Source organism: Chionomys nivalis, chromosome 3 (genome assembly GCF_950005125.1).
Source record: "Chionomys nivalis chromosome 3, mChiNiv1.1, whole genome shotgun sequence".
Taxonomy (NCBI): Eukaryota; Metazoa; Chordata; class Mammalia; order Rodentia; family Cricetidae; genus Chionomys; species Chionomys nivalis.
Window position 1 is genome coordinate 47,814,300 of NC_080088.1, and position 18,352 is coordinate 47,832,651.

The window sequence follows — 18,352 nt, forward strand, 5'->3', positions numbered from 1 at the left end:
AGGAGAGGTTGATCAGCAGGACTAGGCTATAATTCGATGTCAGTGAGACTTCTTTGTACAAATGTCCAGAAGGGTAATTATAGATACTGATTGTGTGCTGTATATCTTTAAAACCTAGCAGAAAGCATTTAAGTTTTAGGTACAAAAAAAACTGAGGAATGTCTGAATAAGCAGATACGTTTAATCTGCTATCAAATGTATTCCATAAATATCTTTAATTTTTATGTATCAGTTAAAATAAATCTAATTTTAATTTCAAAACTTAAAGACATTAATATTAATAAAGCCCCACTTGAATCTACTGCTGCCTGCGATGACATTATAAAAACATTTTTCTCCACTTATTTTTAAAATGGCAATTGCTGCTAGCCAGTGCAAGCTTTAATTTAGAATGCTTTTTCTTAAACTTAAATGCTATGCAGAGACAGAAAAAAATAAATGCACACTATCATTTATGCCTGGCTGATGGTGGTGGCCCATTAAGCCCTCAGGTTCTGTTGATGATGGTCCAGGCAGCAGCGTCGATAATGAGACGGGCGTGTTCTCTGACCTAGAGAGACCGGGACAATGTTACAGAAATCAAGTACATACTGACCAAACACTCCTTCCCATGACAGCACATTATAAGAGCAGGCTATTAAGTAAAATTTGATAGATTGCTACACAAATTCTCTTGAGCAGTTCACCAAAATACTAGAACCGGCCTGTTGTTTTTACATTAAAGTTTGAAGCAATAGTTTGTGATCTCCACGGAGATCATAACATATATATTCTAAACTTATCGTCTGCTCCACAAATCCTAGATTCATGCTGCTGATACTTAATTAACATACTCCCTCAAGTATAAAATAGGCATTTAAAAATAACAACATTTAGAGCAGAATTCTTAATCCTCCCTCCAAAGCTTGCTCTCCCTCTGTACATATTTGTAAAAGTTCTCTTTACTGCTAAAACACTTACTTTGAGTAAGATAATTCTTGCCTCTCATTCATTCTCCATTCCTGTCCCTCAGGAAGCCTTCAGATCCTGAGTAGAACCTTAACCCCTCCTCCTCTTTTCCACCTCTTCAGTCTAGACAGTTTCCGTCTGTCTCCTGACTACTGTAGCTGTCTCTTCAAAATGCTCCTTCGTTCTTGTCCTGCAAGGCATCTTTTCCACATCCCAGTGAGAGAGCCTTCTAGATTATAGATCAATTGTCACATTTCCTTGGTTTATATATTTCCCTGGATCAAGATGGAGCAGAATAAAAACCCCACTATTTTTTTAATTTAAAAAACAGACAGACAAATCACACGCTACCAATTATGACTATAGTTCCTGCTGCCACGGGCTAGGATTTTCATATTTCCATTGATCTCCTCCCTATCATATACCTCTGTCCACCAGGGGAGCTGTCTATGGGTGAGCATTTTACTATATTAACTTATAAGATAAAATCTCAGCTTCACTCTATACCTCAGGGGCACATATCCCAGGCTTTCCTTCTAAGCCTTGTTTTGACACTCAGACACTTCCTCGCACCTACTGTCCTGAATCCTCTGCTGTCTCCCGTGAAAATCTGGTCTCAATAAAGAGTCTTAAACATGGGGCTAAAGAGTTGACTCATCAGTAAAGGCTTCAGCTCCCAGCAACCAGTTTCAACTGCCAGCAACCAGTTCAAGCTTTAGAACTCTCTTCTGGCCTCCACAGGCACCAGACACACACTTGTAGAGTACACACACACACACTGGAAACACTCACATACACATAAAATAATAATGAATAATTTTTCCTTCTAAAAAATAAGAAAGAATATTACACTCAATTCACCATAAACATAAATGCTTGTCCATGGCCTTCTTGTATAACCAATCAACTTCAGAAATTGTCAAGGATGTGGAAATGAGTTTTCTTTCACTACTCTCTGCATGACGGAATTTTCCAGAACCCCTGGAAATTTTTAAAAATAGTATTTCCAACTAGCACTATCGTATCCGGTGTCTCTGTCACAACAGGTTATCCTACAGCTTACCTTTTCTTTTTAAAGTAAATATAGGAAAGAGCACCGATGACACATGAAATGAGAAATAAAATGATGAATATAATTGCAGTTATCCTGAAATGATCCACGGTACCTGAAAAACACAGACCAGAGCATGGTATTTCTTTGGTTACACTGTGCTGTCATCTTGGAGCCTTTAACTTATTTGTAATGTTTTCTGGGTTTGCATAATTGACATTCAAATTTACTCGATGTTTTCTAATTACCATGGAAAGAAAGGTAAGCTCTTACAGAGTAGTTCTTTCTTTCCTCGAATATAATTAAGGAAGTGCATGCCTTTAAGCGAGACACTTTGGCACTGATGTGGTTTTATTGAGTTTTTACAGTTCCTTTTCAGTGACGTACTACATTTGGGGTAGGTGAAAGAGATTGAACATGAAGAACTTTGCATTGAAATATGACATCTTCTCTGAAGGCAATTCTAACAAAGCAGAGAAACAACACATGAAAACTCACCAGAATCGGGAATTCACATCCCCAGTATTTAACATAAAACTAAGCAAGGCAGAACCTTGAATTGATAAATTACTTCTTATTAACAGTTGCATTTTAATAAAGAATTAAAATTAACCATATGAACACAGCCAATAGATTTATAGAAAATGCTTATGGTATTTAATTTATATAATCCCAGTTATGACTTGGGAAAATTAATCTGGAAAATGAGGTGGCCAACTTCTGTTTCAAAAAATAAACAGAACACAAATACTTATCTCTAATATTTTTGAGACTCCTTAAAAATATCATTAAATTAAAAACCACCAAAGAAAAGAGGAAGAATATTCACGTGACCTTCAGTGACAAAATCTCGTGAGGAAACGGACCTAGCAAACATGTAACACGACAGAAGAATGAGCTCTGAAGGGGAAGGACGAAGACAATTAGTGACAGAGAAGTTTCAAGCTATTATTTCTAGATACACTTGAGAATATATAACTTCCTTAAAATGTGTAATGAGGAAATGTCCTTGGAAAGAAAAACACTTCTAGCCCAGCCACTGCCAAGCCTGGGTGGAGGAGAAGCTCAGAATTCTCCACTCTGCAATCTTGAACGATTTCCTACTGTTACATTCAGGGAAAGTGGAAAACCTTGCTTTCAGTTGTGTAGCCATCCCCTTGTGATGCCATAGTCTCCAGTGGATATTGCCATTGACAGCTCTGACTAAACTAAGTGGGCCAAAGACCAAAAGTCATGAGCCTAGGAGAGTGGGTGTGGGGAGAAGGGGTGTGAGGCTCGGGTGGGAGGATCAAGAGGGAGATAAGGAAGAAGAAAAGAAGAGAGAAATCATTGTATGAAAATGCCAGAGATATAACCTAATAAAAATAAATCATTTTCATTTTAAGTCGAAAAAGAAATTTTAAATTAAAACTTGCTTCTCAAAAGATAAAACGGTTCCTTAAAAGAATTTGAAGATGTTTATACAATCTTTCAGATAATATGAAAAAAAGTAGTCATGGATTTTAAAATGAAGTAAAAGCCACCCCAGATGCTTTAATGTACTTTTAGTGAGAGGTTCACAAAACAAATCAGTTAACAGGAGGAAATACTCTATGAGTTGAGAAAACATTCAGAATTTACTGATGATTAGTGATTCTCCTTGGTGCGTGGGTTAATGTGATAAAATTCTGGAAAAAATGGATCCTTCCCGCTAGCTCTAAAACAAAATGTCAGTCATTATATCTTAATAGTGGGACAACACAGAACAGATCTTCTTACCAAATTATGTCATTTCAGGGTCTCACTTCATTCTCATTTTGGGAATTCTGGGAAAGCTGTCAGTATACAAGACTGATAGCCAGAGGTTTACTGTACCCTGTGTTACCAAGAGAGAGCCTAGAAAACTCATAACCTTGTGCTGATGTATAGCACGGAAGGAAAGAGAAATTCATAGAACTTCCTATTCTCTGGGTTTGCAGTAAACTGCTTTTCTTTTCAATGTACAGTTAGAAGAAAGAAACAATATTCTTTGATTTTTATTTTAAGATTCATGGAGTACTGTTACACTTATCACAAACACGTACTGTGTAAACAGTATTAATTGAGTGGTCGATGTAGTCTTCTAAGCCTTATTCTCTCTTGCAGAATAATTTGGATCCCATTTATTGTAGATTCTGGTAGTAAAGCTCTTTCTATGTCCTATGCTTATATTTAAAACTGAGTTTTGTCCCAACTGTGTCCCCATAGGTTGGCATCTGAAATTCAGTAGACACAAAGACCCCAGGATCTTCATACCTATGTCTTTGAGATTCTAAGGTATTGCCCAGGAGAAGCAGGGAGAAGAGAATTCCTCCAACACATTCCACTCTCTGACAAGTGTGTTGTAAAGGCCTTAAGCAAGGGAAGGTTTCACTAGGATGGATGACTGTTTCCTTAGCTCTCTGAAGCCTGTAATGCATCCATGAATCTGAAATCAAATCAAGGGATGCCATGTAGCATGCTTTGGTCTACAAAGCTCAAATGAAAAGTTGGTGAGCTTTAGATAGCATAGAGCTAATGAAAACCTCCAGGCTGTGTGGCAATTCAGGACTGCTTTATTTCATACAGGTATTTATTATTTCAAATAATTTGTTTGTGGCAAAATGGTCACCAACTCTCTGAGCCATGGAACAAAAATAATTAGACCATTTCTCTACAATGTGAAAGATTAACTGTTATCTTGCATCCCTTGTTGAAGCTAGAAGGAAGACTTTACTTGACATCAGAGAATAGTGGAGGCTGATTGACTGGTTCGAGAATTCTCAGGTGCTAGGCAATGTATTTTGCCATTAATCAAAGTAAAACAGTTGGGAAGGAACTAGAAAGAAAGTACAAATTCCCTTCCAGTTCAGACAGTTTGGAGTTGAGAATCTGAGAGAGAAATGAGTTAATACTCTTGATTGTTGAAATATTAGGATAACCCTTCTTGACTTTTTAAATATTAGGATAACCCTTTCCTTGGTAAAAGTTTTGTGACTGGAGATTTCTTTAGGCTACTCCTGATATGTTCAAATGTTATTCTATTTTTATGTTAGGCTTATCTTATACATTTTCCCATAATAAAAGTAATAATTATTAATTATAATCAATAAAACGATTCCCTCAAGAATGTTAACAGATAGAACCATCGAAAAGCCCGTAGTGGGTGACTTCCATCACTATATCTTGGATTAACCATGGGGACAATGCCATCCACTGTGATGGCAGTGCTGCTGATTAGTGCAAACAAGAAACAAACTAATTCAACAAGGCTTGTGAGGGTTGAGACACATTAAAACTAGACACATTGAAGCCAGTGGTAATATTGGTAGAAACAAAATATTCTATTGGCTGTGAAATATGAAATGAAAAAGAGGAGATGAATGCATAAACTTTTAGGAGAGAATGATTTGAGATTCCATGAGAGTGAGAGATGAGGACAAGTCACAGCAGTAACTCTGCTTCCATAGCATGCTCCTAGTATTTACCTGGACATGAGAGGATTATGGAAATGGAGCCAAGCTTTATAGACTGTGAACAACATTTCTAGACTCTACAGGAGGAAGTGACAGAAACAGTTCATTGGAAACCCAGGAACTCCACTTGATCTAGGGCTCTGAGGAAGATAGAAAACGACACTTTTGTTCTGCTGGGAATGGAGGTTCAAAGCTCAGTAACTGAAGTAAGGAGTTATAAAGACCAGGTAGACAAGGTTGTGAAAAGGAAAGCTGTAAAATAATAAAAAGGATTGATGTGGGATAAAAAAAAGTTGTAAAATAATAAAAGTGGTATTTTTGAAAGTGATTAATAAGAGATGGCTTGAGTTCAAGAGTTCACCTAGTTAGTCTGGGCCCAAGCTTCCCTTTGCAACTATTCAGAAAACCTGAATAAATTACTTTCGACAATTCTTTTAAAATATTAAAAATTTCCCAAATCATAGAGAGTTCATAGGGTCTAGTGAAGCATGATTAAATGAAGCACAATTAATAAAAACTTATGGTCACAAATTGGGGTTCATCCTAAAGATCCAAAAAGCAAAACAGCCAGCCACTGACTCTTACCTCAACCTCAGTCTGAGTGACGATCTTGCCTCCATGAATCTCAGAATGAGACTGTGTTTTGAGAGCTGTCTCCCCTTGTCTTATATTCCTTTCTAGTCTGTGATTAAAGGCATGCACCACTGCAACCTGGTTTCTATGGCAAGCTAGTGGAGCTACGGGAATTAAAGGTGCGTGTCATTGTGGCTACTGGGATTAAAGGTGTGTGTCACCATAACCTGTTCTATAAGGCTGGCACTGTTCATCCCCTGCTCTCACGTCCTTCTCCTCTCAACTTCTTATGTTGTTGGCACAGCCATGAGAGACCCGTGGGCGTCTATGATTCTACTTAATTTCCTGTTCCTAGACTGTTCCCATTAACTCTTGATATTATCTATTTATTTAGCATTTCTTCTAGGCTCTTGTTGTTAAAATCGTGCAGATTTGTAATATTAAACTTCATGAACTTCTGTGCCTCTTTCTGGCTAGTCATAGGGTGGGTGGGAAAGGCAACACCCTGTTCTTAGGAAGTTCATGGCCACACCTAAAACAGCAAAGACTTTAGGGGCTGTATCAAGTCCAGTGTATTTTTAAGGACACTCCCTGTGGCTCACTCAGAGGAGAGTCATCATCAGAGAACGTTTTTCTTTTTTAGTAGCCATTTTATAATGCTGAGAAAATGAAACTCCAGGCAGCCAGCCATACGGCTTGTACTGTGAAAGCTGGAAAGCAGGTAGCACACATGTTCCTGGGGTCATGGCCAGAATTATGCAGTGAACTGTCCATAGGCTTTGTGTCCACAGTCTTTGCCAAAATGGGTGAGGGTCTCCAGGGCCTTGCCGCAAGGAGAGCTTATTCCTTCTATTCTGGGGCTTTGTTCTTCCCCTGAAGAAGTCATATGACTTCTGCAACTTTCCATTTTTTTCCCAGATAGAGATCAAACTTAAATCCTTGCCCACGGCAAACAAGTTCCTCTCTCACTGAATCAAAGCCCCAACACTATTTCTCTGTGTATATCTGGCTGTTCTGAAACTCACTCTGTAGACCAGGCTGGCTTTGAACTCACAGAGATCCACCTGCCTCTGCCTCCCTGAGTGCTGGGATTAAGGACATACAGAAAATTAGGCCTACTACAAACACTTAGACATGCAGGGTAGTGGTGGCGTTCGCCTTTAATTCCAGCACTCGGGAGGCAGAGGTAAGCATATTTCCGTGAGTTCGAGGCCATATGGAGAGATCCCTTCTATCTATAGAATAACAAGTATTGGCAAAGATGCAAAGAAAAATCAACCAGACTCACATGGCTGCTGGAAACTTGAAACCGTTTGACCACTGGCAGTTCCTAAAAACAATGAACATTTAATCTACCATAAAACCCACAAAGGACACTTCTTTTATTCCCAGGGAAATGATATATATACTTACATAAAACCTTATGCATAAATGCTCAAGAGGAATTATCCACAGTAGCCAAAAATGTAAATAATCCAAATATCTATCAACTGAAGCATAGATAAGTGAGGTGTGGTGTATCTATACTGTAGAATACTTTTTACTCATGGAAAAATTCAAGTAATGATACATGTCACCATGCTGATGAACCTTGAAAACTCTGCTACATGAAAGAAGTTACAGGCAAAGAACAACATATAATGTTTTTGCTTGTGTATGAAGTAACCACAATAGATAAATCCATCTGTATGTAAAACAAGCTGGTGACTACCGGGCAATGGGGAGGCCACACGCTTCAGCCATTGGAAATTTTGCTACTGCTAGAAGGTGTTTGGTTTCTTCAGGGAATCATGGAAGTGTTGTGTAATTACACATCAGTGATAATTGCAAAGTACTTAGAAAACACCAACAACCTTCAAGTCATACATTTTAATAGAATACATTCTATCCTAATTTAAAAAATAAAGATAGTATGTGGAAAAAAGTAAAAGTGACTAATTGGCAAGCCTGCACTAAAGGAAAATCAAAACGATGAGTGGCAAGCAATTAAGTAAGGGAAGAGTTGCTGTAAGGAATCCCACTGCTCGTTTTATTCAGAGACAGGGTCTCACTATATAGCTGTGGTTGTCCTGGAACTCATTATGTAGACCAGGCTGGCCATGAACTCACAGAGATCCTCATGCTTCTACCTCCTAAGTGCTGGGATTAAAGGTGCATGCTACTATGCCCAGCTTCATTGCTTGACTTCTTAATCATATGTGTGCATTATATTGGTTTACTTCTTCAAAAACAGCTGATTAACATGAATATTTTTCATTATGGATTTTTAAAATGATAAATATCTCTACTCTCTCATCCTCTCTTGTGTGTCTATGTGTGTGCATGCTTGTGCATGTGTAAGTACATGCTTGTATGTGTACATGTGTGTAAATGTCTGAGCTTCTTTGTGCATTTGAAAGTATGTGTGTGTGAATGTATGTACTGGAAACCAGAGATCAATCAGAGGAGCTGTCTAGCTTGTGATTTTGTTAGTTTTATTTCATTTTTCTAGGAGACTTTCACTGGGACCCAAGGATCACTGATTACTCCAGGCTGACTGGCCAGTGAGCCCAGGGATTTGCCTTTTCTCACTTCCCCAGCTCTGGGATCACAAGGACACACCTATACCTGGCTTTTTATGTGGGTGCTGGGGTTCAAACTTGGGTTTCCATGCTCTCGTGGCAAGCATTCTACAGACTAAGCTGTTTCCCTAGTTCCAACCCCCTGGCCCCCAGAATTGATGTCACTTCTACTTACCTTCTTGCTTTACGGGCAGATGAACTATCTTCTCTTTATATTCTAGGGGGTGAGTCATGGACACAACCAGGTGCTGGAGGCCCAAGGACCTAACAGCTTTCAAAGAGATGTTGTATATTTTAGTGGTGGTCACTGTGCTATTTGGGTTCTTAGTAAAGTACTCTTCCTGTGTGAGCACTAGTGCTTCTGAAGGGTAAATGGAGATTCCAGGAGCAGGCTTTCCCACCCCTGAACAATGAAGGTTAAGGAGATCTTCAGAGCCAGGAACAGGATGGAGTTCAGTTATTAATTCAGGAACAACTGAGGCAAAGAGAGGGAAGGAAATGAAGTTAATACAATCAACTTTGGTATGCTGTTAATGAATGGCTTCCCCCCCCCCCAATTTTTATATGACATATAAATGCTGAAAACATATTCCTCTTAGGTACCACACATCACATATGATAAAACTTTCAATACCTTTTGCTCTGTTTACTGACTGCTATCTGAACTTCTATGCAATTCTAAGTTATATTACACCCCCGCCCCCAGTATTTCATGCTTATAGCAGCACAATAAAGAACTCCTGTGTTCTCACTAGTCCTGGGATAAATTGCTTATTTGAGGACTGGAGAACCCTAATTCCCTTAGGCTTCCCCTTTCCTTGATCGTTTCTGCTGTCTCTTTCCTTTACCCTACCTTCTCCTTGCCTTAGTAACAAAACTCTGATGCTCTTCTGGGTTTTTTTCACTTCATTGAAGCCAATGCAGTATACTGTGAAGAACTGATGTGGGGTGGTAGAAGGTCCTGCCTCAGCTCACCGTCTCATGGGCCTCCATGATTTTCTCCTGTCTAAGTCACTTGGACTCATCAAAGTTTTTTCGCCATCTAACTTCCTTTCTCTAGACCATGCCCTTAAACACTATAACTCCATGATGTCTGCCCCCATAATAGGACCCTAGAGAAAGGGTTATATACTTAGGATGTTAAGGCAGGTTTGTCCTCCATGACTGCCATGTGGAAAGGTGTTAAACAGACACTTGTAGCAGGCTTCATCTTCAAACGTCACTTCTTGGATGATTATGAAGGAGGCATTGGGTTCCAGGATCTTGCAGTGCAGCCTGTTTATATAAGGTGGAAGAACATTTTCTCCGTATTTATGGCTGTAAGTGCCGATATTTTGTAGCAAAGAGCCTTCAATTTTCTGCCAGGTGACTTGCAGAACATTTTCCAGACTTGTCAAATTGCAGAAGATGGTCACATTTCTTCCCAGTACAGCTGTTTCATAATTCTTATGCTTTATTTCCTGTGAATACACTGAAAACAAGGTCCAGTGTTAAGGGAAATATACATCCATTTACCCCAGTGTTCCTAAGAGCACTTGGTTTTATGATTACCATCCTATTTGCCTCTTCTGCACAACAGAAAATGACACACTCCAGACTGAGGAAGAGATCGTGCATTCAAGAGCAATCTATGATAGAAAGAGAAACTACGTCTCAATGAACAGGAAAACGTGTGGAGCCATAACCTATGTACAGTATCAGTAGGAGAATGCTTGCCTGGCATAGGCAAGGCCTTATATTTGATCCTCAGAACTGAGAGAGAAAGAGAGAGAACAAACTACAGTTGTTCCTCAACATTGAATATCTTGTTTCTAAAATGAATTCTAGCACGTATTACCTAATAAGTAACTATTAAGGGTAAAAATTTAAGAAAATAAATATATATACATAAATATATATGATATATTTATATAAAAACACTTTGCTTAATACATATATGTACTTATGTACCCTAGGTTATATATATATATATATATATATAAAACTTTGTTTAGCATATATATGTGCTAAACTTGTATCATAATTATACATATATGTACTTATGTACCCTAGGTTATATATATATATATATAAAACTTTGCTTAGCATATATATGTGCTAAACTTGTATCATAATTATACATATATGTACTTATGTACCCTAGGTTATGAATTATTCAACACCTTGATGGATAGTTCATGTACTTAAATTGCTCGATTTTGTCATCAAGGAAATGCAGACTACTCTAGGATTACATATGCACCAGTTGTCTAAAATGAAAGACAAGCAATGTCAAGTTTTATTGAGAATTTGCAGAAACGATACACCTCACCCACATTGCCGAAGGAAGTGTAAATTCTGTTGGGTACTCAGTGGCAACCCTCGGGGTTATCTTATCACTGACTATAAGCATACCCTTTAAGCAGCAAGTCTACCCCTAACATACACCTAATAGAAGCTAATACATGTATTCTCCAAAAACACGAACAAGATTTCCATGATCAAAATCGAATTGCAAATGAGGAATATATTTCATGCCACACTACAGAGGATAGACCCATACTCATGGATATAAGAGCAGAACAAATTAGACTCAGTCAGCTAATTTTTTAAAAGGCCACGAAGTTGCAGTGGGGAGAAGAGGGTGGATTTGAGCGGCACAAGAGGAAGAGTGGCAGATATATGTGGGGGTATCTGCATGGGTCACAGCGGGCAGGGCAATGATTTGGGTGAGGTAAGACTGAAACATGGATTCAGCTTGACTTTAGCTGACTAGTGCTGGGCAAAAACTTCTAGAGTCTGATGAAAAGTATTTTTTTTAAATATTTAAACCCAGTAAAACTTTGGGAGTGTTACCACGTAACAATTATCACAACAAAGCTGGCTACATCAAAACTCATCTGCAAAATATATCACTTTAGCAAAGCACCTGTGACGTTTTTCACAGGAATGGGTACTACTGACTGAGAAACAGTGCTCAGGAGTCTAAGCCTAGGGGGGGGAATGGGCTTGTAATAAGCATAACAAAAAACTCTATTGCATGAGAATGCCTTTCATAAGGATAGGCTCTATTGACTGGTATACAATGCTCAGGATTTGGGGGGTTCAGGTGAAGCCTGGATCCATAGAATAGCAAAAGATCACCAGGTTGTTAGAAAACATCTACTCCAGTTTCTGGGAGAATAGGTATCAATTTCTTCCCTCAAAGAAGAAATTACACATGTTTAATAATTCTGGTTTCTCTTATGCTTATCTTTGAGCACATAGACCTCATTTCAAATAGGAGGCTACAGGTAAATACGATCAAAATGCATTATATGAAATTCTCAAACAATGAACAAAAATAGTATGTTAAAAAAAACAAAAGTTGGGCTGTGTGTGGTGATACACACACTTAACTCCAGCACTTGGGAGGCAGAGGCAGGTGGATCTCTCTGAGTTTGAGGCCAGCCTGGTCTACAGAGTTCCAGGACAGCCAGGGCTACACAGAGAAACCTTGTCTTGAAAAACAGAAACAAAACAAAACAAAAATTTAGATAGAGAGAAGGCTCAGTGGTTAAGAACACCGGCTGCTTTTCCAAAGGTCCTGAGTTCTATTCCCCAACAACACATGGTGTCTCATGTCTCAATACCATTTATAGTGGGCTCTGATGCCTTCTTCTGGCATAAGGTCAATAGAGCACTCATATACATAAAATAAATAAATATTTTTTAAATTGTATAAATAAATTATAGTACTACACAAAGGAATTCATTCAACAATGAGATTCAATAAATACATTTCCTCTAAAAATGTTAAGAAATTCTGCCATTATATAAAGAAACCAGAAGCAATTGAATTGATGCTAAATGGTCTTATATATTTTTTAAGTCAACAACAGATAAAATAAACCCATAATGTGAAAACGTGGACCGTAAAAGTTAAGGGTCTAAACACTGCTATGGAGTATTATCTACTTTCCCAAATACATGCTTTATTTAAATATAAAGGCTAAAAACACAACCACAGCTTGATCCACATAACTCATATGATGTCATACGTTTTTCTCTCATTCATTCCATTTCCACGATCAAATTATGAGAAACTTTTCTTTTCAAATATTTATCAACATGAATGTGGTGGATCTAAACTGTGCCCACAGCATCACTAACCTCTCACATGTGTGCGGCATGTTTATCGTTTAGAGAAACACTGTGTTCATCAGTCAGTTCTGTGCGCCCGCGTTTTCACCTGGGGTGATTTGCAGGACTGCGGTCTTCTAGCATTACTTTATTTTCCTGCACCTCAACATTTTCCTCTTCATAACAGGCTTAACATTACCTGACTCACAGTGTTGAACAAAATGAGAACATGGGGTCATCTGACAGCTAAAAGTCACGGTAAACATTTTAGTTTCCATAGATAGTTTGACCCTTGCCTTCAGGGAAGGACTGAACACTACAAGAGAAAACCCAAACTAACAACACAAAAAAGGAACAACCAAGCTGTCAATCACTGTCTGAACTGCTTTGCCCCTCATCATGGCTGGCTCCCAGTTCCTCTTCTCTTTTATAGTATGAGCTACTTCCTGAGAGAAGAATTTCTCATTATGCATTTTATATATTTATGCAGTTTTCTTACTTAGGGCTAGAGATTAAACCCTGGACTCCACTTATGCTAATCATAAACTTTATCAATGAAACCTCAGCCCCGTCCCTGTTGAATTTAAAATATTTTTGGTTTCCTCAATTATTTTTTAAAGATTTATTCTAGTTCTTTAATTATGCTTGTGGCACAGGCTATGTGCCCTTGAGTGTTTACAGAGGACAGAGGAGGTCTTTGGATCCCCTGGAACTGGATTTACAGGCAGTTGTGAACCTCCTAAAGTAGGTGCTTGGAAGAGAACCTGGATACTCCAATACAGTACTGTGTGCTCCTAACTACTGAGCCACCTCTCTAGACCCTACATCTGAATTCTTAAGGACACTAGCTATTACCTTGTGAAGAAAACTGATGGATTAGATGCTGTTAATTCAATCATTCATAATGATCAGAAAATAGTAAGACAATATTTGTTGAATGTTTAAATTAGGTCAGTTTGTAATGATAGACAAATCCATAAAGCAAATTTTATATAAGCTTGCCCACATAATAAAAGCTCTTAATTACCAAGAAAAGATTTAAAACAGCTCAACCTCAAAATTAAATGTTATGTATGTTGTTTGACTGTGAACATGGGCAAAATTACAAAAACAGCAACAAACAGACTTTGTGAAAAGATCCCCTGCAGCTAGCTGGTCTGCCACCTTTATATGTACATAAATCAGGCATAGGGACTATCTTGTTTGAGCACGGTGCACATACCTCAGAAGCTGCATGCTTGCCATCATTCTCCCCTTTCTCCAATTTTCTGTAGTCATTGTTTCAACTATTCTCACATTAAATGATGTGCCAGCTCTGTGTTTTTATGTGTGCATGATTAATACACAGAACCAAGCATAGATCCCTCTTTACCTTTTTTTTTTTTTTTTTTTGGTGTTTTTCACCCTCTTTACCTTTTACTAGGATAAAAGTAAATGGTCTATAGTCTGGCGATTTTGCCATTAACTTCCACTTAACATCTACAAAAGAAATCAAGACTTACCTGATTCTTGTGTGCAGACAGGAAGCATTAAGAGGTGGAGAAGGCAATGGAGTGAAAACCCCATTGACTCTCCTGATGAAAATCTTCACTAACAGTCAGAATATCTTGTTTCTAGCAGAACATTTGTAAAAAGGAGACTGTAATTATCTTCTACTGTTTCCTGCCAAAATATTGCAAGATATTTTGCAATGATTTTACTCCAAGGTGTGGCAATACACACCCCTAATCTCCTCTTACTCTCAACACCTGTCGAATTCTATATGGCTAGATAAACTAGAATATATATATAGATCTGCATAAATACAGATACAATTACATATTTTTGCTTGATGTTTTATTTTTTATTTTTTTTAATTTTTTTTTTTTTGCCCTTTTGAGGTGCCTACCACCCAGCTCCCAAATAAACACACACACAAAAGTTTATTCTTAATTATACATGCCTGGCCTTTACTCAGCTTGTTGCTAGTCAGCTTTTCTTAACTTTCATTATCCCAACTACCTTTTGCTTCTGAACTTTTTCCTTTTCTTATTTCATGTCTTACTTTCCTTCTTACTCCGTGGCTGACTGAGTGACAGGGTGACTAACCCCTGACATCTTCTTCTCTTTGTTCTCTTGCTTCTCCTTCTCCTCACTTCTCCTGCTATTTATTCTCTTTGTTTATACTGTCTGCCAGGCCCACCTATCTTTGCTCCTGCCTTGCTATTGGCCATTTAGCTCTTTTTTAGGACTATCACGTATTTTAGCCAGGCAAAGAGTCACAGCTTCCCTGAGTTTAAACAAATGCGGTATAAACAAAAGCAACACACCTTAATATAATATTCCCCAAAAATAGATACAGAAAGATACAGATAAAACTTCACCCAGTGTGCTGGTTTCAAAAAGACAGCCCAATAGGCTTATAGGTTTGAAGGTTTTTCATTAGGTAGTAACACTACTTGATAGGGCTGAGGCGATGAGACTTGATGGAGTATGTGTGGTTTTGCAGGGGGAAGTGTGTCACTGAGGTTGGGCTTTAGAGTTTTAAATGTTCAAGTCCGGCCAAGTGTCTCTGTCTTTTCATGCTGCCTCCAGATCCATATGTAGAACTCTCAGCTCCTCCAGCACCTAGTCTGCCTGCACACTGCCATGCTTCCTGCCATGATGATAATAGACTAACCCTCTAACCCTTATGTCAACCCCAATTAAATGTTTTCCTTTATAAGAGTTGCCATGATTATGGTGTCTCTTCACAGTATAGAAAGCCTGACTAAGACACCCAGATAAACTTTCGTGGTTATAGAACCCAAACCTTGGACCAGAAAATGATGCTATACTCTGAAGAGTGGTCTTGGCTTCTTGGCATTGGTATCAGTAGTTAGCCTGCATGTCACAGACATGTATATTCATGCCACTCTCCTCCATGCTAAATAACATACCAATTCTGGGTAATAAGCCTTCTCTTTCATAGTCATTTATAAGTCCTTATGAAAAATTATCTCCTTATTTTAACTTCGTCCTTAAACTTTGTCTCAGTAAAAATAAAGGTCACTAAGGTCATGTGTCGGGTATACCTCACCCACAAAAATACATAAATACTTGTCTTTCCTGAGGTTGAAATGCCAGAGACCTTTCTTTCTTCTCATCACCAAGATAAATTTTTACTACATCTACATGCCTTACCTTTAATATCATTGCCCACCTAGGAGATATTTTCATCTTTCATGCAGAGCAAAGTCAATTTCCAAAGAAAAAAATGAAGTGATCGTTACTATTATTTTTAACTCTGGTTTTGGAGGTAGAGAGCACCGAGTGTGAATAAGGATGCCAGGGATGCCAGGTGACTTCTGAGTCAATGAACATTACTGTTGCTGTGTTAATTGGCAGCAAATTCTATTGAATTGAAAACTTAGTCCTAGATTTCTTTTTGTAAGCAATGATGTGACAGAGAGATTCAAAATTTTACACAATTTGTCAAATTCCACCAAGATGTTCTGAAGGAAACCATGTCTCAAGAGCTAAAGATGGATGTAAAAGTTGGAACAGGACCAGCTGGGAAGCAGAAAGGGGCCGATGGGAATGTATGGAGAAATAAGAGGAAATAATAGGGGAGAAGAATATGACTATAATATATCATAAGAAACTGTAAAAGAGCAACAAAGAATTAAAGGCAAGTGAAGTAATGTCAAGAGTGGGTTAACTATTAACTATACATTCTCAAAGAGACTTGTTTCAGCTTTAAAAACACAAATAGATTAAAAGTGAAGTAATTGGGCGGGGGGGTGTCATGCAAATTGTAACCAAGGTAACAGACTAAACTTGAAGGTGATGTAACAGACTTTAGCCGACAAACTCACAAAAGCACAAGAGACAAAGAAGGTCATAATATGCTGACAAAGGGATCAATTGATCAAGAGTCTATGACAGTATAATAGCTGTACATAACTATTAACACACATGAATAGAGAAGAAATGTCAGAGCAATAACAGTATGTGGCTTCAGTACCCCACTTTCAACAGTAAAATTAATAATGAAGCAGTAAAAATGAACATGGTTACAGACTAAATTAACCCAATAGACATGCATAGAATATTTCTTCAAATACTAGCAAAAATAATTTATTTTCAAATGTACATAAAATGTCATAAAAATAAATGATATAGAGCCATGCAATGTCTCTTAATAAATTCAAGATACTGGTGAAATCATACAAAATATATATTTCAATAGGATGAAAAAGAGAAAATATTGACATTCACAAACTTATAGAAATTTAAAAACACACTTTTGAAAAATCAATGAATGAATATATCATGCCACACTTATTCAATGCAACAAAAACAGTTGAAAGAAATATGTATATTTCTGTCAACACCCACAGTAAGAAAGTCAAAAGCTCTTAAATGGATAATGTACTCTAACTTAAGCAGAAAAAGAACAGATTAAACACAAAATTAACAGAAGGAAGAAAATAAAAGTCATCACAGAATAAATAAATCAGATAGACTATAAAAGCAAATAAAAGCATCAGTAAAATAAGACTTTTTGTTGTTTTGTTTGTTTTGAGGTGATAAAGTTTGGAAACACTTAGCTAGGTTGGGAACAAGGAACAAACTCAAAATCAAGAATGAATGAGGAGATATGAAAATGACATCTAAAATGCAAAGAACTTATGAGAGAGTGCCATGAATATTACCTAGAACACTTCTTGAAGTCTGAGATCCATAAAACTTACCAAAAATTTCAAAAGAGGTGGAAAATATTAATATACAAATAACAAGTGTGGGAAACACAGGCTGTGATCACACAGAAAGGATGAAGTAGTGAGTGAGCAACCACACAGCGGGGCACTACACTGTCTAGACCCTTGGTACCTGGGCAAAACCCCGGCCCTTCCCCCACCTGCCTCAGCTTCTCTAGCCAACTCATTACAGGAAAAATCCACCAAGATGAACTCTCAATTCTGAACATCAACGCCCCCAATACAAGAGCATCCCCATATGTAAAAGAAACATTGCTAAAGCTTAAATCGCACATCAAGCCCCACACACTAATAGCAGAAGACTTCAACACACACATTCTGTCCCCAATGGACAGGTCAACCAGACAGAAACATAAAAGAAAAATGAAAGAACTAACAGATATCATGACTCAAATGGACTTAACAGATGTCTATAGAACATTTCACCAAAACACTAAAGAATATACCTTCTTCTCAGCACCTCATGGAACCTTCTCTAAAAGTGACCACATACTCAGTAAGAAAGCAAACCTCAACAGATACAAAAAAAAATTGGAATAACCCCTTTTATCTTATTGAATCACTACGATTTAAATTTAGAATTCAACAAAACACTAATTACAGAAAGCCTACAAACTCATGGATATTGAATAGTGCCCAGTTTAATCATCCCTGGGTCAAGAAAGAAAGAAATAAAGAAATTAAAGACTTCCAAAAAATTAGTGAAAATGAATGCAGAATATACCCAAACCTATGGGACACTACGGAAGCATTGCTAACAGGAAAGTTCATAGCACTAAATGAAATAGCATAAAGAAAGAGGAGAAATCTCACACTAACAACTTAAAAGCACGTCTGAAAGCTCTAGAACAACAACAACAACAAAAAAGAAGACTCACCCAGGAGGAGTAGATTATAAGGAAT

At 37.7% G+C, this 18,352-nt stretch overlaps 1 protein-coding gene across 1 annotated transcript; it reads right to left on the reverse strand.

Moving 5' to 3' along the window:
- Window positions 1–1,805: 1,805 nt before the first annotated feature.
- LOC130871262 (OX-2 membrane glycoprotein-like) lies at window positions 1,806–10,923 on the reverse strand. The gene is made up of 5 exons (XM_057764634.1): window positions 10,918–10,923; window positions 9,739–10,066; window positions 8,782–9,081; window positions 2,012–2,114; window positions 1,806–1,929 (listed from the first exon to the last, which is right to left on the reverse strand). Exons 1-5 carry the CDS (start codon window positions 10,921–10,923, stop codon window positions 1,806–1,808), a joined length of 861 nt encoding a protein of 286 aa, XP_057620617.1.
- Between the last annotated feature and the right edge of the window lie 7,429 nt (window positions 10,924–18,352).

Bases quoted from the DNA above. Each gene is read 5' to 3' on its own strand.
- LOC130871262 (XM_057764634.1), bottom strand. The intron at 2,115-8,781 runs GTAAGTAGAAGT...TGTGTTTTTCAG, and splicing joins TCTGCCCGTAAAGCAAGAAG to GTACCGTGGATCATTTCAGG. The intron at 1,930-2,011 runs GTAAGCTGTAGG...AAAAATTTCCAG, and splicing joins ATTTACTTTAAAAAGAAAAG to GGGTTCTGGAAAATTCCGTC.